This window comes from Trachypithecus francoisi, unplaced genomic scaffold (assembly GCF_009764315.1).
Source record: "Trachypithecus francoisi isolate TF-2019V2 unplaced genomic scaffold, Tfra_2.0 Lachesis_group13, whole genome shotgun sequence".
In the NCBI taxonomy this organism is placed as follows: Eukaryota; Metazoa; Chordata; class Mammalia; order Primates; family Cercopithecidae; genus Trachypithecus; species Trachypithecus francoisi.
This window is the reverse complement of record NW_022681458.1, coordinates 67,938,022-67,962,602: the sequence shown is the minus strand read 5'-3', so window position 1 is coordinate 67,962,602 and position 24,581 is coordinate 67,938,022. Positions and strand designations below refer to the sequence as shown.

General features: G+C 37.3%; 1 protein-coding gene across 1 annotated transcript in view; it reads right to left on the bottom strand.

Annotated features, from left to right (window-relative positions):
* OLA1 (Obg like ATPase 1) overlaps positions 1-24,581 on the bottom strand; it is a 178,076-nt gene that overhangs the window by 142,934 nt on the left and 10,561 nt on the right. The window contains exons 3-4 of the mRNA XM_033231094.1: positions 16,815-16,958; positions 10,522-10,649 (exon numbers count right to left, since the gene is read on the bottom strand). Coding sequence (XP_033086985.1) covers positions 10,522-10,649; positions 16,815-16,958 — 272 coding nt within the window. The remainder of the gene's footprint in view (positions 1-10,521; positions 10,650-16,814; positions 16,959-24,581) is intronic.

The window sequence follows — 24,581 nt, the reverse complement described above, 5'->3', positions numbered from 1 at the left end:
CACCGTCAAACACACATACACACATACATGCACACGCAAACTTAGCTGAAAATAAATCATACTTGAAATTTTGTTTTCCACAACTATAACTAATTATATACCAGTCCCATATATCAGACCCTCCTACTATACATTTCTAAACTGGGAAGAAAACTGTCCCATAGCTTAGAAAGCAGTACTCTTGCTTCCAGTCTCCAAAGTCATATCTCTAAGTACTTACTGAGAAACCTTAACAAGTTTGATCCGTGAATAGCCTGACAGTAGGTACAGTGATACCACCAAAGGTGATATCCTTTAAGTAACACACAAATGTCTTAGCTTCCTGTTGAAATGTAACTTCAAAACTTCTAATGACAGCTTTAAAAAGTTAAGAATCTTTACTCAGTGATCTTTAGGTGTCAAAAGAAAAACAAAAAAAGGCTAAGGATTTGGTGAAATCAATAGCTTCATTACATTAAAATATTTAAAATCCAGCAATAGTAAGTTATATTGATTCCAAAAACTGGCGAAGTCATATTGGCTCAAGGAGCCCTAGAGAAAAAGTTAGTGGTTTTTCCAAATAACACATGCTGCTTTCAGAGAGGTTACTGTATGTATGAATTTAAAAAGAATTTGCTTCCTATAATATGATTGCTATTTCCTCCTCCTGTATTTAATCTTTGGAAGGCCGTTTTATCTGAGCATGATTCTGTTTATTGAAGATGAAAGAGAAAAATCTATCATAAAAGTTTTTTTAAAAAGGGTATTCATTAGCAATGTCATTTGTAATTTTTTAAAAGTACATGTGAATGTACTTAATGCCACTAAACTCTATACCTAAAAATTATTAAAGTGGCAAATTTTACGTTATGTATATATTACCACAATTTTTTAAATATAAAAAATGAAAAAAGTATTGAAATTTAAAACCAATATTCACCAAAAAAAAAAAACCAATAATGTATCATTAAAAATAAAGCAAGGCCAGGTGCGGTGCCTCACCCCTGTAATCCCAGCACTTTGGGAGGCTGAGGCAGGCGAATCATTTGAGGTCAGGAGTTGGAGACCAGCCTGGCCAACATGGTAAAACCCCGTCTCTACTAAAAATTCAAAAATTAGCCAGGCATGGTGGCGCACGCCTGTAGTCCCAGCTACTCAGAGGGCTAAGGCATGAGAATAGCTTGAACCCAGGATGCAGAGGTTGCAGTGAGTCGAGATTGCACCACTGCACTCCAGCCTGGGCAACAGAGAGAGACTCTGCCTCAAAAAAGTAAATAAATAAACAGTACTAACTAAGCAAAGTGCTATAAAAATATTCATTATTATTATTGTAAGTTGCACTTAGTAGTTTGGTCAGATATGCCTCTTGGTTGCCCTAAGGTTATATCTTAACCTAAGATCCTACCTCTCAAACTGGAGACTGCTGGAAATACAGAAGAAAAGAAACCATGAGACTCTAAAAACTTTTCCTTGAAGTAAAGTGTGTGGCATTACACCACGTACCAAAAATCATCTTGTTCCTTATCCTTTGTGGTTAGGGCTCTTGGGTGGAAAAGTTTAACAAACACAGGAGTCTTGCCATTTCCATATTATCCTGTATTTTCCAGACAGTAAAATGTCTGGAATGTGTCAAATTCTTTATACGTTTCAGAAATAGGCAGCTCTGCCCATTAGTTCAAAATTTAGTTTGGTTTAACACAAAATTTTGTTAAGCATTTTAGAAAGGGGCTGGGTGCAGTGGCTCACACCTGTAATCCCAGCACTTTGGGAGGCCGAGGCAGGTAGATCACCTGAGGTCAGGTGTTTGAGACCAGCCTGGCCAACATGGTGAAACCCTGTCTCTACCAAAAATACAAAAATTAGCCAGGCATGGCAGCAGGTGCCTGTAATCCCAGCTACTCGGGAGGTTGAGGCAGGAGAATTGCTTGAACCCTGGAGGTGGAGGTTGCCATGAGTCAAGATCATGCCATTGCACTCCAGCCTGGGCAACAGAGTAAGACTGTCTCAAAAAAATAAATAAATAAAAAGAACTTTTAAAAAGTAAACTTTGGAAGAAAATAAGAGCAATATTTCCAAAACACCAAGAATGAAAAGAACATTTTAGTATTTAAACACACCCAAAAGATCCATAAAAGAATGTGAGTAGAAGGGAGTTTTTGGGATGATGAAAGTGTTCTGTAGCCATACTGTTGTGGTGGTTTTATGAATCTATAAGCATGTTAAATTCACAGAACTGTAAACCCAAAATGTCTACTTTACTGTACGACAATTTGTAAAATAAAATATGTACACTCCTGAACTTTACAAATATTTTTAAATGCTTTACATAACAAATTTACTAATAAACTTGTCAATAAATACTTCAGTTGATCCTTGAACTTAGGTTTGAATTTCGAGGATTCACTTACACACAGACTTTTTTTCAATAAATATAATGGAAAATTTTTTGAAGATCTGCAACAATTTGAAAAAACATGTAGATGAAACATGTAGCCTAGAAATATGGGGAAAAAAAAGAAAAAACTATGTATGCCATGCATGCATAAAATATACATAGATACTTGTCTATTTTATCACTTACTACTGTAAGATATACACAAATCTATTATAAAAAGTTAAAATTTATCAAAACTTAGATACACTTATAGACCATACATGGAACCATTCACATTGAAGGGAAATGTAAATAAACTAAAAATGCAGTATAAAATCGTAACTGCATAAAATTAACTGTACTCCATATTGTACTACCATAATTATTTCACAGCCACCTCCGGTTGCTATTGGGATACGCTTCAGTGTTGCGAGTATCCTTATCTTAAAACACTGTGAGACATTAATCACCACGTGAGCAGTTCATTTCTCCAGTAAATTGTGTATTGCTGTAAAAAGTGATCCCTCAAGGTTCCTGCATATTAATATTTTTCATCATGGTCGCAATACTAAAAATGTTGAAGAACATAAGCCGGGCAAGTGGCTCACACCTGCAATCCCAGCACTTTGGGAGGCAAAGGCGGGAGGACTGCTTGAGCCCAGGAGTTTGAGACCAGGCTGGGCAACACAGCAAGATCCTGTTGCTACAAAATACAAAATACATATATATATATATCTCGCTACAAAATACAAAATACATATATATATATGTATATATATATAAATGAGCTGGGTATGGTGGTGCACACCTGTAGTCCTAGCTACTTGCGGGGGCTGAGGCAGGAGGATAACTTGAGCCCCGGAGTTCCAGGCTTCAATGAGCTATGATTATACCACTGCACTCCAGCCTGAGCAACAGAGCTAAACCCTATCTCTAAAACAATAATAATAAAATAAAAAATAACATTATGGTACCTATACAAAGTGCTACTAGTAATGCTGGAAATGCTCCCAAGAAGCAGAGAAGAGAAAAGTCACTGACAATACAAGAAAAAGTTGAATTGCTTGATATGGACCATAGACTGAGGTTTGCACCTGGGGTTACTGCCATTTCAGATAAACAATTCATCTTGTAAACAGATGACAGTATCAATAAAATATAGTATAATACTGTAAATGTATATTCTCTCTTTTTTTTTTTTTTAAGACAGGGTCTCACTCTGTCACCCAGGCTGGAGTACAGTGACACAATCATAGCTCAAACTCTTGGGTTCAAGCAATCCTCCTGCCTCAGCCTCTTGAGTAGCTAGACTACAGGTGCATGCCACAATGCTGGCTAATGTTATCTTTTGTAGATGTGGATCTCCCTATGTTGACCAGGCTGGTCTCAAACTCCTAGACTCAAGCAATTCTCCTCCCTCAGCCTCCCAAAGTGCTGGGATTATAGGCCTGAACCATTGCAACCGGCCACGATTTTCTTGAAAACATTTTCTTTTCTCTAGCTTACTTTATTTTAAGAATATAGAATATAATATGTATAACATACAAGATATGTGTTAATTGACTGTTTCTATTATTGGTGATAGAATAATAGAAAGCAGTAGGCTATTTGTAGTTCCGTTTTTGAGGAGACAAAAGTTATATCCAAATTTCAACTGTGCAGGGCTCAGCTCCCCTAACCCCAGTATGTTCAAGGGTCAACTGTATTTTGGAAACAAGTTTAACAAATTCTGTAACTGAAAAGATTTTGTACTTCTAAGACTGATATATGAGAGAGAAATAATTTCACTATAATTGCACCAAAACCCAAAGTTCTTCACAAAATTTTAAGGCTCATAAATAATCAGGTTTTATTTTTCCTTTTAATTTTTTTTTCTAGAGACGAGATCTCACTATGTTGCCCAGGCTGCTCTCGCACTACTGGGCTGAAGTAATCCACTCGCCTCAGCCTCCCAAAGTGCTAGGATTACCGGTATGAGCCACCATACCCGGCCCTATTTTCATTTTTAAATCAATATAAATAGCTGCACCAACCTGCTAATATCTAAAAATATGACATTATTTCCAACACTTACACTGCTGAAACAAAGTAAGCAGAGTACAAACAAAGTTCCCCTAAAAGGAAAAGTATAAGAAAAGTTTTCTTTCCCACTTTTTTGCTTTAATGAGGTGAAACTGACATACAATAAAATGTACAAAAAGTGTAGTCAGATGTATACATGTCTTGACATATGCATACACCTGTGAAACTATCACCACAATCAAGATTATGAGCATATCCACCACTCCAAGAGTTTCCTCACAGCCCTTTATAATCCCTCTCTCTGCTCCTCCACCAGGCTACCATGATCTGCTTTCTAATTAGTATGCATTTTCTAGAATCCTATATAAATGGAATCATAGTATACGCTCTTTTTTTGGACTGCCTTCTTCCACTCAGCATAATTATTTTGAGATTCATCCATATTATTGTGTATAGAAAAATTTTTAATGCTGCATCTACCTGCTATATAAAATTAGTCCACATTTGGGGCAAACTGGGCTTATACACAAGATGAGAATCTTCAATTAGCTACACGTAAAGTTTCACCTAGACAGCAGATTATTAGATCATTCTTGAATCAGTATTCTCTCTTTTTTTTTAAAGAAACAAAGTCTCGCTCTGTTGCCCAGGCTACAGTGAAGTGGCTAGTCACAGGCACAATCATAACACATTACAGCCTCAAACTACTAGGCTCAAACAATCCTTGGGCCTCAGCCTCCTGAGTAGCTAGGATTGCCAGCATGTGCCACTGCACCTGGCTTTGAATCTTTTTTTTCAGCTCCTTACTATCACTGAAGAACCGATATTCTTTTGGAAAAGTATTCCAAGGATTTAAACTAGGGCAAGAAAAATAAGTGACCCTCCAATAAGCGAAGACTCTGATTCTGTTTTCAAATTAAATTTAATAAGCAGACATTCATTTGTACTATAAAAATATTTCTCACAAAGCTTTTCTGATAAAAAAAAAACCACCAGAATAAAAAGATGAGCTCTTGTAATTCCTCATGCAAATCCTGACAGTTGTTATATTTTTAAGTGTCAAAATAAGACCTAACTTTCACCTCAGCAGCACTTGTTTAGTGAAAGATAAACTGTTTATATAGCTGAATCCATAGTTATGAGTTAGCATATAGTAACTTCAAAAATATACTTTAAAAAACTACAGTAGCTCCAGATCTGTACATATTCAAACAAGAAAATAATCTTTCATTATTTCTACTATCTTGCATGTCCTCATTAGTACACTTTGCAAACAAGAAAACTATTGAAAATAAAACTTTAGCAAGAACTCTAAATGACTAATGGGGATAGGGATCTGAAATACCTTTACATTAGGCAGCAAACCCCAGTGGGTGGGAGGGTATGTTATTTGGGGGTAAACAAACTAAGTAATGTGTATAGATTCTTTTAATCTTTTTTATTTTTTTAGACAGGGGATTTTGCTCTGTCATCCAGGCTGGAGTGCAGTGGTGCAATCACAAGTCATTGCAGCCTCCAACTCTTGAGCTCAAGTGATCCTCCCACCCCAGTCTCGCAAGTAGCTGGAACTACAAGGCACAGGCCACCAAGACTGGCTAATTTTTTTTTTTCTTTTTTTTTTTTTTTTTTCCAGCGATGTGGTCTCCCTATGCTTCCCAGGCCAGTCTTGAACTCCTAAGCTCAAGTGATCTGCGTAAGTCTCCCAAAGTGCTAGGATTACAGGCATGAGCCACCACACCTGGGCAAATACATTTTATGTGTGAAAGAAGCTTTATACATTACTGGCCGGGCACGGTGGCTCATGACTGTAATCCCGGCACTTTGGCAGGCCAAGGTGGAGGATTGCTTGAGTCCAGGAGTTCAAGACCAGCCCGGATAACATAGCAAGACCCTGACTCTTAAAAAAAAAAAAAAAAACTTTTCTACATTGTTTATGCTCAAACATCTAGGGAAATCATTATCAGTATCTTGGAAATATAGTTTTATACAAAATGAAAATTCAAACTATTGGCAACTTACTCCATTTTTACTTCCCTTCTTTTCCTTTTTTTTTTTTTTTTTTTGAGATGGGTCTCACTCTGCCACCCAGGTTAGAGTGCAGTGGCACAACACTGGCTCACTGCAACTTCCGCCTCACAAGCTAAGCAGACCTCCCAATCCAGCCTTGGGTAGCTGAGACCACAGGCACGCACCACCATACCCAGCTAATTTTTTGTATTTTAGGTAGACAGGAGTCTCACGATGTTGTCCAGACTGGTCTCGAACTCAAGCAATCTGTCCACCTCTGTCTCCCAAAATGCTGGTGTTACAGGCATGAGCCACCGTGCTCAGTCCATTTTGATTGGTTAAAACATTAAAAGTGCAACTCGAACTCCCTGCGCTCTCCCCTCCCGTTCCCTTTCTGCCATCTTTCAGCACCGCCACAACGGTGCACATGAATGTCCTGGCTGATGCTCTCAAGAGCATCAACAATGCAGAAAGGAGAGACAAATGCCAGGTGCTTATTAGGCCGTGCTCCAAAGTCATCGTCCGGTTTCTCAGTGTGATGATGAAGCATGGTTACATTGGCGAATTTGAAATCATTGATGATCACAGAGCTGGGAAAATTGTTGTGAACCTCACAGGCAGGCCAAACAAGTGTGGAGTGATCAGCCCCAGATTTGAGTGCAACTCAAAGATCTATAAAACTGGCAGAATAATCTGCTTCCATCCTGCCAGTTTGGTTTCATTGTACTGACAACCTCAGCTGGCATCATGGACCATGAAGAAGACGAAAACACACAGGAGGGAAAATCCTGGGATTCTTTTTCTAGGGATGTAATACATATATTTACAAATAAAATGCCTCATGGGAAAAAAAAAAGCGCAACTCAACTGAATACTGTAATTGCAAAATAAGCTGCTGGAACAATTTCATCTGCCTCCATCCCCACCTCAATTGTCCATTTAAAATCCTTTGTATTTAGGCCGGGCACAGTGGCTCACACCTGTAATCTCAGCACTTTCGGAGGCCAAAGTGGACATATCACTTGAGGTGAGGAGTTCGGGACCAGCCTGGCCAACATGGTGAAATCCCGTCTCTACTAAAAATACAAAAAGTAGCCTGGCATGGTAGTGAGCTCCTATAATCCCAGCTATTGGATGGGCTGAGGCAGGAGAATTGCTTGAACCTGGGAAGTGGAGGTTTCAGTGAGCCAAGATGATGCCACTGTACTCCAGCCTGGAGGACAGAGCAAGGCTCTGTCTCAAATAAATAAATAAATAAAGTATTTTTTATTTAAGCCATTTCAGATGGATATCTTTAATATGGTGAACTTAATGACATCCCTAACTATATCCCTGGGCTCTTTTCCATCGCCACTCCTCCTCATCATTCATTCTATCCACCATGGCAGTTCTTAAGGCAGCAGCCTCCTTTCCACCATAGGGCCTTGAAACAAACCATTTACTCTGAATAATTAATCCTTCCTTTCCTCCTTTTGCTACCTTAGCTCCCATTCAGCTTTTACCTCTCAGCATAACTGTCACCTCCTCAAGGTAACACTGCATACTCACACACATATTCCTTTCTCCTTGTACACAACTGGAAAGACATCTAATATTTATGTGACCATTTTATTCAATGTCTATATCCTCCACTGGATAAGCTCATGAGAAAAACGGTCATGTCTGTTTTTACTCACCAATACATCCCTCAGCACCTACCACACTTATAAGAGTCAAATGGGTCAAATGAATAAGATAGTGATCTAAAGATTTAAAGCCAAAGCAAATCCATCAAGATGAGTATTTGCATTTGAAACAAGTATATGTGTTTGCAACAATGTATATATTTTACATATCTCTAATAACCCAGGGACGTAAACAAGGTGAGGGAAAAGTTAATTTTTAAAAAATTAATCAAATTAATGGAGATAAACATGACATTAATAAATTAAAATTCAGTGATAAACTAAAACTTCTCATTAACAATTTTTTCTGTTCCCGAACTTTCAGATGTTGTAATAGAAAGCTGAAAAGTACTCTAAACACTAACATATATCTGACAGTTGAAATTAAAGAATTACCAATTTTCATAGCCTCAAAGTAATCCCTAATCTTTCTAATCTCTACAAGTCTTTTTTTCTGACTATAAATCTAAGGATTTTTTTTAGTTCTGATTATAAATGTATCATTCAGTGTTCTATGTACTATACAATAATATATACACTGTATTTCATCAATTCTAAGATGCATATTTTGACACTTTCACATTCTGAGATCAATCACTCTAAAAGAGCATAGTATCTAGTTTAATTGGATTTTCTTTCCTTCCTGAATGATAGCATCTTTGGCCTGACTTAAATATAGTATAGTATGTATGCTCCTCACCAAATTCATTTTCCCCCCAAGGGTCAGAAAAACACATCAAATGAATATTATGTAAGAAACAACAAAACCAGAGACATTTTTATTACCAACATTATCAGGACCTTACCATCATCCTAAATTGCTCCTGCTTGGAAAATTTTAAGTCAAATATCCCTCCCTAACCACATGACACCCTTACACTCAACCTACCTGTTATAAACCCTTATCAGGGAATCAGATCCATAAGCCTTCCATTTTTCAGTCCTCTCCTATTTTCACTCCCACTCTGTATTTTAAGTTCTTTTCCACCCATCAACTCACTTGTTCATACCCAAATCTTCAGTTCTCTTGCCCTGATCCTTCTGTCACGTGTGTTCTACCAATTCTAGTTTCTGACAGACACCTATCAGGATGTCTCAACTACAAAATTTTTTAAATTGCCCCAAACTGAATTCATCATCATCTCTCTCAATACTTGCTGCTTTTTCTGTGTTTAATGTCTCAGTGAACAGTTCACAATTCATTCAACTGACCTACTCCAGAAATCCAGGAGTCACAGTTCACTCCAGCTTCTCTTTGAAATTCTCACATTAGTCACCAAAACCAGAAGAAAACCAGTCAGGAAAACAGAGGTTCTGCCAATATACAGGCTTTAGTTAAAACTTTTCTACGAGACTGGATCACCTCCCTGTCATAGCCTCATTCTTTGTCTAGACTTCCCAGAGGTCTCACCACACCTTTACGCAAATTTAAACTACCTAGATCAATGCTTCTCAAATTGTCTGTCATGGGGTTTTGTAAAATACAATACAAATGAATTATCAGGTTGGTACAAAAGTAATTGCAGTTTTGGGCATTACGTTGGCAAAACTGCAATTACTTTTGCACCAACCTAATACTAGGCAAACAAATCTTTTTTCTAGACAGCTTATGCAAACCACAGAGGTAAATGGTGTTTTATAAAAGGCACACAAAAAGTACCAGCACAATTTTATTATTACTTTATTCAAACGACCAAAAAATTAGTCAAATTGCTATATTTTCTAAAAGTTCACTCTCAATTACTCTAGTTATCTAGTTGAGGACCAGTAACAAAGGCACTTATCCAGACCACAGCTGGCCCTCTCACCTCTAGCTTGTATTTTCTGTTTCTATTAATTTGCTCATTATAATACTATTAACACAAAGTGCAGCCTTGACCTAAGCCTTAACCTAAACTCTATTTTGTCAGAAAACTACTATGTGATTGACTCACTTTTATAGTTGGTCAACAGAGCCCAAACTAAGCCACAGTTCTGTTTTTTCTCTTTGCTTTATATTCCTCTCTCCATAAGGACTAGCTGATCTATAGTTTCTCTTTAATCTTTTCATCTCTAATAGATAACCCAGAAGCCTTTCTCTCTTGTTAAATAATCAGAATCCCCTTCTCTAACAATTCTGCCTTCTTAACACACAGAAAAGCAATAAAAGTTCCACAGTTTAAGACAATTTCAAAATGCCTTTACAATGAACAAAGTTCCATATAGAAACACTTTTTGATTGCTCTAATCCAGAACAGGGAATAAAGTTCAATTCGAATATAATCTCAACGCAGCATATACTTGCTATGGAATAAGCCCTCAGATACAGAGATGATACTAAGTAACATTAAAGTCACAGATTTACAGACAAACCCAAGATTCATCTGGTAAAGCAAAGCAATCTTCCATTAGTCTTTTCTAATTTTATTTGAGTACTAATGGAAAGAAAACACTGGTCTGAATGAAATCAATGATTAAATAAACAACTGTACTTACGTGTTAGATGAAAGATGCCATCACAGGCACTAATATGAGATAAAAAAGCATTCCCCAGGCCCTGCCCATTGTGAGCTCCTTTCACAAGGCCAGCAATATCCACTACATTTAGAAAGGCAGGAATTTTGCTGAAAAACAAAAGATAGCTTTATTATAAAACAGTACTAAGAACTTATCTTTTTTTTTTTTTTTTTTGAGACGGAGTCTCGCTCTGTCGCCCAGGCTGGAGTGCAGTGGCCGGATCTCAGCTCACTGCAAGCTCCGCCTCCCGGGTTTACGCCATTCTCTCGCCTCAGCCTCCCGAGTAGCTGGGACTACAGGCGCCCGCCATCTCGCCCGGCTAATTTTTTGTATTTTTTTTAGTAGAGACGGGGTTTCACCGTGTTAGCCAGGATGGTCTCGATCTCCTGACCTCGTGATCCGCCCGTCTCGGCCTCCCAAAGTGCTGGGATTACAGGCTTGAGCCACTGCGCCCGGCCAAGAACTTATCTATTAACCAAATGAATTCCCCAAACATTTTACAGAAATTCTTTCCTTTCTAGAACAATGGAACAATAATGATTTGATAAATGAATATCCACCCCCTCAAAAAAAATTAGAAATGGCCTTGTAATACATTAGGACTTTCTTACCTAGGATAATGAGGGAGAAAACTGAAACAGTATAAATGTATTTATCATGTTTCTGAAATTAAAACACTTATCATTAAATTTACTGTAACGTTCTATTGGCACATGCACACACTCAAAAAAGCGGTGAAGAATGTTTAGAGTATGCCGAGGTAATCATCATAAAGTGAGCCAACTAACTTTGTGCCAGACACTAAATTAAGTATTTTACACATATTATCTCACTTCAAAGTTCAAATTAACTCTATAAGATCGGTGCTATTTATTAAGCCCACTTTACAGATAAGGAAATTATGCCTTAGAGGAGTTACGAAATCTATTGTATTCAGGATCACTCAGCCAGTAGTGACAAAACTGGGATTCAAACACAGGCTGTCTGGGTTTGCATTTGATCACCCACATGTTATATAGACAAAAAAAGAAAAAATGTGTGTAATGCTGAGAACCCGTTATCAGCATAGTAATAACCTAGTTGTTGATAACAGCAACCAAATTAGGCTATATACAAAATAACCTTTGCTTTGCTAAACAAAGGCACATTTAACACAAGTTAAAAACCAAGTTAGGAAGATCAGTCTGCCATGTCAAAATGGAGATTTAAGTATATCAATAAATAAAAGCTACTTTTAATGTTATATGACAAAGGTATATACAATGTAATTTTGTATCCTTTGTCAATTTTCGAGAGCATGCATTTTGCAGAATGTCAATTTCACTACCTGATAAAATACAACATAAAAGTTCCACAAAAGACTTCCCTATTATTGGCATGGAAAATGAGTCCTTTCAAAATAATTATTCTATAAACAAGTATTACAGATTGAAATTACTTGATTATTGTTACCACCAAATCCACTAAAACCACATAAATTTGGTTAGTTTTTTTGTTGTTGGACACAGTAACTGCCTCCCCAGCATCCACTGCCCCCTCTCTTGGTACCTATACTGATTTTCATTTCGGTAGCCATTCCTCTCCAGCATAGCCCGGAGCTTTGGAGAAGCTTGCTCTACCCCTAACTCTAGAAGTGAGGCATGTAGCTCCGGCCTTCACTAAGCAGTTTAATCTCATTCCTAGGCAAAGTAAAAAAATTCTAGGACCTTCACCTTGCCCTAATCACCTCAAAGAACTTAAGAAGCCAAGCATGGTGGCATACATCTGTAGTCCCAAGTATCTGGGAGGCTGAGTCAGGAGGGAGGATGGCTTGAGCCCAGGAGTTCAAGTCCAGCCTGGGCAACATGGTGAGACTCCACCTCTTAAAAAACAAAAAAAGACATGAAAAGACTTAAGAAGAGGTTTACTGGAGGGGGTGTAGGAGGCTGTTAAATAGAAGCTCATCAATCTTCTGGGAGAACTTCTAGAAGCAATCCCGTTTTACTCTGAACATGGATGAGAAAGTATACAGATCTATCCTGTGACCACAAGGGGAAGACAACCTATGATCAAGTTGATAAAGTAAACTGAAGACAGGAAAGAAGTCAGGCCTTTGATGATATCACTGAGCTAAACACTGTGCTACCTGTTACTAACTCAATAAATCAGCTCTGTAAGTCACTCTGTTAAGGGCAACTAAATTCATCCTAAATGATATTTCTAACAACTAAAAGCACCCATATGATAAATATGAAGTTGACATCGTTTGGATGTTGTGTCACCTCCAAAACTTATGTTGAAATGTGATGCCCAATGGTGGAGGTGGGGCCTGGTGGGAGGTGTGTGGGTCACAGGGGTGGATCCCTCATGAATGGCTTGGTGCCCTCCCCACAGTAATGAGTGAATTCTCACTCTGTTAGTTCACTGGAGAGCAGGTTGTTTAAATGGGTCTGGTACCTCTCTCCACTCTCTCTTGCTCCCCCTGTCTCCATGTGACACACCTACTATCCTTTTCATCTTCTGGTCATGAGTTAAAGCTTCCTTGTCTGGGTGCGGTGGCTCATGCCTATAATCTCAGCACTTTGGAAGGCTGAGGTAGGTGGATCACCTGAGGTCGGGAGTTTGCGACCAGCCTGACCAACACGGAGAAACCATGTCTCTACTAAAAATACAAAATTAGAAGGGCATGGTAGTACACGCCTGTAATCCCAGCTACTCGGGAGGCTCAGGTAGGAGAATCGCTTGAACCCGGGAGGCGGAGGTTGCAGCGAACTGAGATCACGCCACTGCACTTCAGCCTCGGCAACAAGAGTGAAACTCCTTCTCAAAAAAAAAAAAAAAAAAAACACTTTCTGAGGCCTTGCCCTTACCAAAAGCCAAACAGATGCTGGTGCTGTGCTTGTATGACCTGCAGAACCATGAGCCAAATAAACCCATTTTCTTTATAAATTACCCAGCCTCAGGTAACCCTTCACAGCAATACAAAATGGACTAAGTAGCATGCATATGGGTAGAATGGCACTAAAGTACAGTAAGTAGTATGCATATGGGTAGAATGGCACTAAATTTGAAGTGAGAAGCCTTGAGTTCTATTTCTGGTTGACATAACTATAAGTGTGACCATGAACAAATTATTTCATCTTTCTAGGCTTCAAGTTGCTTTTTATGAGATAACGAGACAGGAAGATATTCAGCTCTGAGATTCCATTTTCTATTGAAAATGAGCTTCTCAATTCTGATTTGTGATTTATGGCTAGGATAAGGTTTAAACTATTAATACAATATCTCAAAAAATTAAAACTTGAGATTTAATTCAAGGATTTCTGATGTATTACACCAATGATTTCACGACTACTTAAACAAAATACTTCTAGAATGAAATACTACTTTAGAACTCTTGAGACTAAAATGATGTTAAAACTCTTTTTAATCGCTATACTGTAATGAACACAGACTACCAAAAACATTTATTAATGTTCTTCAATAGAAACAGGCTGGTGGGTCTGGGCACAACTTTGGGAGGCCAAGACAGGAGGATTACTTGAGCCCAAGAGTTCAAACCAGCCTAGGCAACATGGCAAGACCCCATCTCTACAAAAAAATTTAAAAATTAGCCAGGCACAGTGTGGCATGTGCCTGTAGTCCCAACTACTCAGGAGGCTGAGGTGAGAGAATCATTTGATTGTGCCCAGGAGTTGGAGGCTACAGTGAGGTATGATCACACCACTGCACTCCAGCCTGGGCAACACAGCAAGATTCTGTCTTTTTTTTTTTTTTTTTTTTGAGGCGGTATCTCGCTCTGTCGCCCGGACTGGAGTGCAGTGGCCGGATCTCAGCTCACTGCAAGCTCCGCCTCCCGGGTTCATGCCATTCTCCTGCCTCAGCCTCGCGAGCAGCTGGGACTACAGGCGCCCGCCACCTCGCCCAGCTAGTTTTTTGTATTTTTAGTAGAGACGGGGTTTCACCGTGTTAGCCAGGATGGTCTCGATCTCCTGACCTCGTGATCCGCCCGTCTCGGCCTCCCAAAGTGCTGGGATTACAGGCTTGAGCCACCGCACCCGGCCGATTCTGTCTTTTTAAAAAAAAAAAAAAGAAAGAAAGAAAGAAAAGAAAGGCCAGGCACAGTACCTCATGCCTGTAATCCCACCATTTTGGGAGGATGAGGCAGGAGGAATGCCTGAGGCCGACAGTTCAAGACCACCCTGGGGCAACATAGCAAGACCCCATCTCTATTTTAAAAAGAAAAGAAAGGAAAAAATGAGATAAAACAACTGAACAAACACAGGATCCTGGTTTAGATGCAACAAAGCATATTATTGGAACAACTGAAAAAATCTAAATAAAGTCTACGAATTAGATGGTAATATGGGATCAGTGTTAATCCTGTAGTAAACTACCCTGATTTTGATGGTTTACTATGGTTGTGTGGGAGGATGTCTTTGTATTTAGTAAATACAAACTAAAGAACCGAAGTATAATATGACATCATGTCTGTCACTTATTCTCAAAGTTTCAAAGAATCTGGGTATGCAAGGGTGTATAAGCACTTGTGTACTTTTGCAGCTTTTATATAAATTTAAAATCATTTAAAAATACAAATGTTTTAGAAAGGACACTGAAGTCAGCCTGAGGAGCCAATCTGAGAGATATAATTTGAGCATCAAATCAATGTTTGTGACAGATTAAAACCAATAAAATAACACTCATCTGAATAAATACATGAATGAACAGATAAAGAAAGCTTTTCCTTACAGTACAATATTAACAAATGAAGGAGGAATGATAGAATTACAAAATCACCATGTGAGAATACTCATAGTAAAAATTAATTCATCAAAAAAATCAATGGATGCTACAACTAGTAAGTGAAAGTGAGAAAAGTGAATGAGTTCAGTATACACTTTGTAGTTAGAACTCATAAAATTGCTGACAGACTGGATACGGGGTGAGGGGAGAGAAGAATCAAAGATAAACGGTGGGCACTGATTTAAGCAACTGAGGAAATGACAGTGCTATTTATTGAGTTACGGCAGTCTTGAAGAAGAATTTGGTGCAAGAAGGTGAAATCAAGAGGTCATTTTGGACATGTCAAGTCTAAGGCACCTATTCAGACCTCCAAGTGTCAATATCAAGGAGGCAGTTAGAGATAGAAGAAATCTGGAGTTCTGCAGAGTTCAGGACACGAGACAGAAACTTGGGATTTATCAGGACATTAAAAATAGTAAAAAATTAAAAACAAACTAAATTCTCAATAATAAGCAAATGGTAAACTGTGCTATATTCATATAATATAGCAATAAATGTAAGTATTATATTAGAAATTATTACTTAAGTCTGTATTACTTAATCCAGAAAGATATTAATAATATCCCAAGTAAAACAAGTATTCTATTTCTGTAAGGAAGTATGCGCACAGTCAGGAAATGATGGAAGGATATATCCCCAAAGTATTTACAACTGTTATATCAAGGTAGAGGAAGTAAAGGTGGTTTTCACTCCTCTCATTATACATTTCCCTAATGTCTGAACTTCCTACAATGAACTATCTCATCTTTTCCTAATAAAAGTTTTACTTATTTTTTATTAAAGATATAATACACGCTTATTGTAAAAAAATTCAAACATAGAGGAATATAAGAATAAAGTAAAAATCACCTAAAAATTCCACTACCCAGAGACAATCATCAGCCTATGTTCATACATTTTTTATGCATATAAGCAAACACATATAGTTTTACATGAATGAGATCACATAATACAGACTAATTACTCCCTCTATTTCATACTCCCCAGAAAAAAATAATTGCAATGTTAACAACTGGGTATACCCTTCTACACCCTTCTCCATACTCTGCATTACTTTTTTTCTTTTTGAGATGGAGTCTTGCTCTGTTGCCGAGGCTGAAGTGCAATGGCGTAACTCGGCTCACTGCAACCTCCACCTCCTGGGTTCAAGCAATTCTCCTGCCTCAGCCTTCCGAATAGCTGGGATTACAGGCGCCTGCCACCCCGCCTGGCTAATTTTTTGTATTTTTAGTAGAGAGTGGTGTGCTAGCCAGGCTGGTCTCAAACTCCGGACCTCATGATCTGCCCTCCTGGGCCTCCCAAAGTGCTGAGATTATAGGCGTGAGCCACCAGGCCCAGCCCTCTGCATTACTTTTATACTCATCCAAAACAATAATGCTACATTAATTTTAAAAGAAAAATTCTTCCATATGACTTTAAACATATCACATACATATCTGCCCAGTCTACACAAAGCCACCAAATAAATAGCATAAAATATCTCTTACCTTGCTGGTTTGTGGCACTGGCAAAGAAAGTCAAACCTTTCATCTGGCACAGGTACTCTACTCTCATTAGGATCAATAGTGCAGAATGGGAAGTTTTCTGCTGAAGCCTGACTATTGGTTAATACATTGAAGAAAGTAGATTTCCTAAAACAAATAAAAGCAATTTCAATCAATTCTTAGGTTAACACCAAGAAAACTTTATCTCACTCTAATTTCAATGCTCAAATAAGATCCATGAGGAATATAAAACCAATCTACAAAGAGAGGGAAAAAGGAACAACACATTTTTTACTAACAGAAGTCAATGAAATTTACAACAGTATAGCGGCAGCTCATGACATAATTAGGTTATGTCCCTATTACAGTCTATTTGAAACTTGAAAAGCATGTTCTCAAAGAATCTTTGTTGTAAGTGAGAGTTTCATGTCACACTACAAAATCTATTTTTTTCCATAATATACCTGATCATACCAGCATCACTTCATCTATACCTAACATAACCTTCTCTAGCATGAAATGTACAAGGCATGTCTCTAGTCAAGTCAATGACTTTCCAAAAACTCTGAATTGGGAAAGAGATGCTAAATGTCTGGTATCTGATAGGAAATGGGAGGTTGGCACTCAGAACTGCCTTCTAATCATTAGTATATAAGGATTACTGGTAAGTCTAGAATTGTGAATTATGAAAATCAAAATGTGAATTTTATTCAAGGCATGACTTAAATCAAGAAAATATAATATCTATTAATATGGAATAAACTAGTCACTACTTTTCCAATCATTTGACTGCTATCAAGTAAGCAGTGCTCAGAGAAAGCCCACTCATGTTAACATCAGCCATGTTTTTTTTAAAAATGTGATAATACTTTATCATTCATGTCTTAAAAATATGAAAAAAGAAATAAAATTTTAAAAATAAAAATAAAATATGAGAATATCATACCAAATATCATATAAAATAAGAGAATATGGGGTCATATATCATATAGAGTAAAATCTAAAACAAAATTTTAAACTCTCAGTGGCCATCTTTTAAGAATGCTAGGTAATTAATTCTTTGAAGACTGTTAAAGTGGTTACCATGTCTTACCTATACAAATTGTGCTTTCAAAATAACCAATAGTTATGAAAAGAAAATTATTTTATAGACATATTCCAGCCAATAAATGAGGAAAGAATAAAAACTTAGAAGAGCATCATTCTGCAACCCCCAACAAATTAATGGATCTTGGTAATAATTTCCAATGACAGTTAGTGCTGCAAAAAGAGGAGAAAAAAATAGTACCTCCGGAAAGAAGTATATACATCATCTGTATCTTAATCTGACCAACACTTTACATGTTACTGCTAGTTTACAGGAAATATAGAGGACAGAAGAACATATTAAATGATACCACAGAGATAAAATCAATAAAATCCAGACTCTGGAAAATTTTATAAGACTAAAAACCAGATTTCTTCAACAGGTCATCTGGGGGCTGGAACTAAGTGGGAAACTTCTTCTGGATGAGATGTAAAAGTTAACAGCAGACTAATAATCCCACCCAGAACTAGAAAAGCCATCTAAAATGCAGGATACAGAAGTCATCTGTTTGAAGGGTCTGGGATTCTAAAAATGAAAACAAAAAATTTGGAAGGAGACACTTGACCTCCCCAACCACTTTTACCCTGGGGACCTGTGCCCATTCTGGGCAAAAGAAGGATGCAAGGATCCAGACTTTATACCCATAGAAAGCTGATGCTGATGGAGAAAGAAACCAGCAAAACATTTGGAGGAGACTTGGAGAACCTCAGGCACACCACCAGTTTTCCCACTGGGGATATTTTCCTCAAGGGAAAACTACAAAAGCCTACTCAAGTCATTGGTAACACAGACTGGCCCACTCTCCATACTTTCTTCCCCTCACCACGAAAAAATTTAAAATAAAGAGTGATAGTTAAGTTGCCAGAACAGTCCAGGAATCCTTATTTATCTAAAATGTAATGAAAATATTGTATAACTACAATGGAAATATTACAGAATAATGTTGTAATAAAAGTATGTAAAACAAAATTTAAATACATTAATTTAAACATTTATAGGACACTTGGGCCTAACATTATGAAGATAAAATGCTATTGCATTCTTGTATAGTGTAGTTTAAAAACCGCTCATTGCTATTACCACAGTCAATTGCAATTCTGAAAAGGCCATAGGTTGTTTACGGAAGTTTTTTCAAATGTACAGCTATTACTATTTATAATATTTTATATTGTCTACCTGGACAAAACAAAGTATGTTTTGTGATTTTTTAAAAAAATGTATCCCCTAAAGCGTATTATATGGTAAAACATAGCAAAAGAAAATTCCTTAGGCAGAAAAAATTCTTACATGCATTCAAACTAAACTTAGAAGACAAATGTCCATTTTCAGACTGTCTCATTTTAGATGAATTTTAAATTTCATAAAACCCAAGTCATCTGTAGCTTCTAACAGCTTTGTAAGTATAAAAAAGTAAAAAGAAATAAGGAAGAAGGAAAAAGAAAAATTTCTAAGGATCATTACTATAGGCTTCAGTGGCAACATAAGACATTTGATCTATTCAAATCTATTAAGAAAAGCCTTGCAAAAGCAAAGAATTTGAAAGTTTTGGCCTATGCCTGAAGTATTAAAGCCCATATGCTTTTTGTAAAATGAGAACTTTTTAAACACACACACACACATACACTTAGATCCCTTGAGGTTAATATTAAAGCTTAAAAGTAGGAGAAAGATTCAAAGTTGTAGGAATTTCTCTCATGCAAGAATGGGTTTACATAACTTATTTCAGCAATGGTAGTATTAAAATTAAAAAAAAAAAACACAGTGACTAGACTAAGTGTATGCCCCCTAGCCTTAGGACCTAAATACTTTATTTTGGAAATTACTATTTTAATCTATTAAGTAAACCTGACAGAATAGATGTTTTATGTAAAACTTTACACAAAATTGCAGCATGTAATGGGAAGTAGGGATACCAGTGCAAATTCCCACAGCATTCTGAATTAACCATGTATATATAATATCCATTCAAAACATGGGAAAAGAATTAGAAAGTCCTTGCAAAATATTTTCAATTTAGATATAACTAAACTGTTAAAAGCATCTATCTGATAGATACACAAATACATAAGATGACAGAAATAAATACCAATCCATGTATACATGGGTGAGTGTAATTACATATTTTCTAACTCCATCAGAGAAGAAGGCCTAAAAATAGCAACACTTCAGCAGCAATGATCACACCTAGAGAAATGTCTATTCTCAACAGATTATTTCTCCAAAGAAGAGACACAAATGGCTAAAAAAATATGAAAAGATGCTCAACCACTAATCACTAGAAAAATGCAAATCAAAACCACAATGAGATATAACCTTACAATTATTAGGATGGCTACTATCAAAAAAAAATATCAAGTGTTGGCAAGAGTACAGAGAAATTAGAACTCTGCGCACTGCTGGTAGGAATGTAAAGTGGTACAGACACTGTGGAAAACAGTTTGAGGTTCCTCAAAAAGGTAAAAATAGAATTACCATATGATCCAGCAATCTCACTTCTGGGTATATATCCAGAAGAGTTGAAGGCAGGATCTCAAAGAGATATTTGCAAACCCATATTCATTGATGCATTTTTCATAATAGCCGAGAGGTAGAACCAAATGTCCATAAACAGATGAATGGATAAAGAAAATGTTATCTACATATGATAGAATATTACTCAGCCCTTAAAAAGAAGGAAATCCTGTCACATGCTACAATGTGAATAACCTTTAAGGACACTATGCTAAGTAAAGTAAGCCAGTCGCAAAAGTACAAACACTTTATGATTCTACTTATATTCATATACTCATATATTCTACTTATATGAGATTATCTAGAGTAGTCAAAATCATGGAAACAGAAAGAAGAATGGTGGTTTCCAGGGACTGGGGGGAAAGAAAAATGGGAAGTTGTTCAATGGGTACAGAGTTTCAGATATGCAAGATGAAAAAGTTCTAGAGATCTGTTATACAACAATGATTATAGTTAACACAATTGAACTGCACATTTAAAAATGATGAAGATGGTAAATTGTATAATATATCACATTTTTTATTTTGTGACAGAATCTCACTCTGTCACCCGGCTGGAGTGCAGTGCCACGATCTTGGCTTACTGCAACCTCCACCTCCTGGGTTCAAGAGATTCTCATGCCTCAGCCTCCAGAGTAGCTGGGACTACAGGTGCATGACACCACGGCCAGCTAATTTTTTGTACTTTTAGAAGAGACAGGGTTTTGCCATGTTGGCCAGGTAGGTCTTAAACTCCTGAACTCAAGTGATCCTCCTGCCTCAGCCTCCCAAAGTGCTAGGATTACAGGCGTGAGCCACTGCGCATGGCCGTATATTATATGTTTATTATCAAAGTATCAAACTCAATATTATCAAAGTAATAAACATATATTATATGTTTATTAAAAAGTATCAAACTCAAATGGATAAATATTATATAAAATACCTAACCAGTACTCTTCAAAAATAAATCTTTAAAGGTCATGAAAAATAAAACATTCAGAAACTGTCAAAGATTGGAGGAGACAGGAGACATGAAGACTAAAACACAATATGGTATTCAAAGACAAAGGACATCAGTGGGAATATTGGTGAAATCCAAATAAAGTCTGTGGCTTAGTTAATAGTAAAAAAGCAAATACAGTTAACCCTTGAACAATACTAGTTTGAAATGTATGTTCAAAGTGCACGTGTTCACTTATACACAGATTATTTTCAATAAAATGTACACTGAGTGTGCCTGCCCCTCCTTCCTCTCCTTCCACTTCCTCTCTATCTTCTGCCTCTACCACCTGAGACAGAAAGACCAAACCCTCCACCTCCTTCTCCTCCTCAACCCACTCAACATGAAGACAACAAAGACCTTTATGATGATTCACTTCTACTTAGTGAATAGTAGCTACATTTTCTCTTCCTTATGATTTTCTTAATAACATTATTTTCTCTAGCTTAGTTTATTGTAAGAATACAGTATAGAATAATATGCAAAATATAGCTTAATCAACTGTTTATGTTATTGGTAAGGCTTCCCAGTCAATAGTAGGTTATTAGTTAAGTTTTGGAGGAATCAAAGATTACACACAAATCTTTGACTGGGCCAGGGGTCAGTGCTCCTAATCTCGGAGTTGTTCAAGGGTCAACTGTAATTTCTTTTTTAACTTTCTTATTTTTTGGAGATAGGGTCTCACTTTATTGCCCAGGCTGGAGTGCAGTGGCACGAACATGGCTCACTGCAGTCTCGACCTCCCAGGATCAAGAGATCCTCCCACTTCAGTCTCTTAAGTAGCTGGGACTACACGTGTGTACCACCACCCCTGGCTAATATCTGTATTTTTTGCAGAGACAGGGTTTCATCCTGTTGCACAGGCTGATCTTGATCTCCTAAACTGAAGCAATCCGCCAACTTCAGCCTCTTAAAGTGCTGGGATTATGGGTGTGACCCACCATGCCCAGCCCTCAACTGTACCTTAAGGAGCAAAAAAAAAAAAAATATTTGAAATTATGTGGTGATACAGCAATACAAACTAGCATTCTGAAAAAGAAACTCATTTAAAATTTTAAAATTAGGCGGGGCATGGTAGCTCAAGCCTGTAATCCCAGCACTTTGGGAGGCAGAGGTGGGCAGATCACTTGAGGTCAGGAGTTTGAGACCAACCTGGTCAGTATGATGAAAGCCCATCTCTACTAAAAATACAAAAATTAGCCAGGCATGGTGGCGCATGCCTGTAATCGCAGCTACTTGGGAGGCTGAGGCAGGAGAATTGCTTAAACCCAGGAGGCAGAGGTTGCAGGGAGTGGAGATCGCACCACTGCACTCCAGCCTGGGCAACACAGCGAGACTTTGTCTTGGGAAAAAAAAAAAATTAAAACTTAAAACCCATTAATCTACGAAGTACCTCTAAGGCACACAATCACTGCTGAATACTAGGAAAGAATGAGTAGAAAAACAGATCTGTTATTCAAAAAGATCATTCAGAACATATTAAAAAGAGAAAGTAAATAATTCCCAAATCATAAATTTCTATGAAAGAACAGGCATTCTGGAATGTTGACAAGTAGATAATAAGATTTAAATTCATTTAAAATGGTATTGGGGAGTTTTGCTTCCCCTCTGCTACAAGAACTGCCCTCCTGCTATAAAGAGCTAGAAAACCAGATGAAATTTATGAAATAACAGTTTTCACACAAAGGACAATATGCATCACAGGACTGTGTTCCCTGAGAGAAAAATAACAAATAAACTAAGCTCTGCAACTGCTCCAGCTTACTGCCTACTGATGCTTTCAAAGTCACCATTCCAAGAGGGGAAACCAACAGAACCCAGCAGTCACACCAAGTTGAAGAGACTAAGATGAGAGTTAGGAGGCCAAGGCAGCTAGAATTTATGGGAGAGTATACTAGAAAGGCGGGAGCTGCACAGAGAAAGCACTCTGAAGAGCTGCAGAGGGTCCCCTCAAGAACACAGCTAAGTAATGATTTGCGCATGAGTAAATTCAATCGCTACAAGTCCAGGGAAAGGATCACCCAAACAGACTAGGATGAACAATTCTCAGGGCTCACACAGAGATTGGAACAGTTCACATTCCTATGAGCCAGACTGGAGAGATCCTGTAATACAAGGGAATTTGGATAGAGTCCTCAAAAGGGTCAAGTCTTAGTACTAGGGATTAAGTAGCACCAGAGCACAAAATCGTATTAATCCATCATGAGAAGCCTCAAAACAATTAATCTGATACATAATTAACCAAATGCCATACCAAGGTCCAATACTCTTAAAGGAAAACAACAATATTTAGCATTTAACATAAAATCCACAATGTATGGAAACCATTAAAAATTATAAGACATGCAAAAAAGCAGAAAAATACATACCAAAATCAGGATAAAAGTCAGCAAATATAAACATACTCAGTAATGAGAGATGAAGTAGTATAAAAGGACCTTAAAATAAATGTTACAAATCTTTTAAAATTTTTCTTAAGGAAAAATTTTGCAGATTGGACACTGCAAAGAAAAGACCTTGAAGACGGCAATAAAAGTATCCAAATGAAGCACAAGAGAGAAAAAGACTGGAGAAGGAAATAACCAGAGCTTCAGCAGGATACTATCTAGGGAAGAACACGCATTTACAGTCAGGCATCGCTTAATGGTGGAGATACATTCTGAGAAATGGGTCCTTAGGCAATTTCATCATTTTGTGAACATTATAGAGTATATTTACACAAACCTAGATGGTACAGCCTACTACACACCTGGGCTATATGGTATAGCCTATTGCTTCTAGGCTAAACCTGTACAGCATGTTACTGTACTGAACACTGGAGACAAATGTAACACAATGGCAGGTATTGTATATCTAAATGTAGAAGGGGTACAGTGAAAATACAGTATAAAAGTGATATAGGATGCTTACCATGAGTGGAGCTTGCAGGCCTGGAAGGTGCTCTGGGTGAGTCAATGAGTGATGGTGAGTGAATGTGAGGGCCTAGGACATTACTGTACACTACTGTAGACTTTATGAACACTGTACATTCAGGATACACTAAAATTATTTTTTGGTATTTTTCTTCAATAACTTAGCCTTAGCTTACCATTACTTTCTACTTTATAAACTTTAATTTTAACTTATTGACTCTTTTGTAATAACACTTAGCTTAAAATACAAATACACTGTATAGCTGTACAAAAATATTT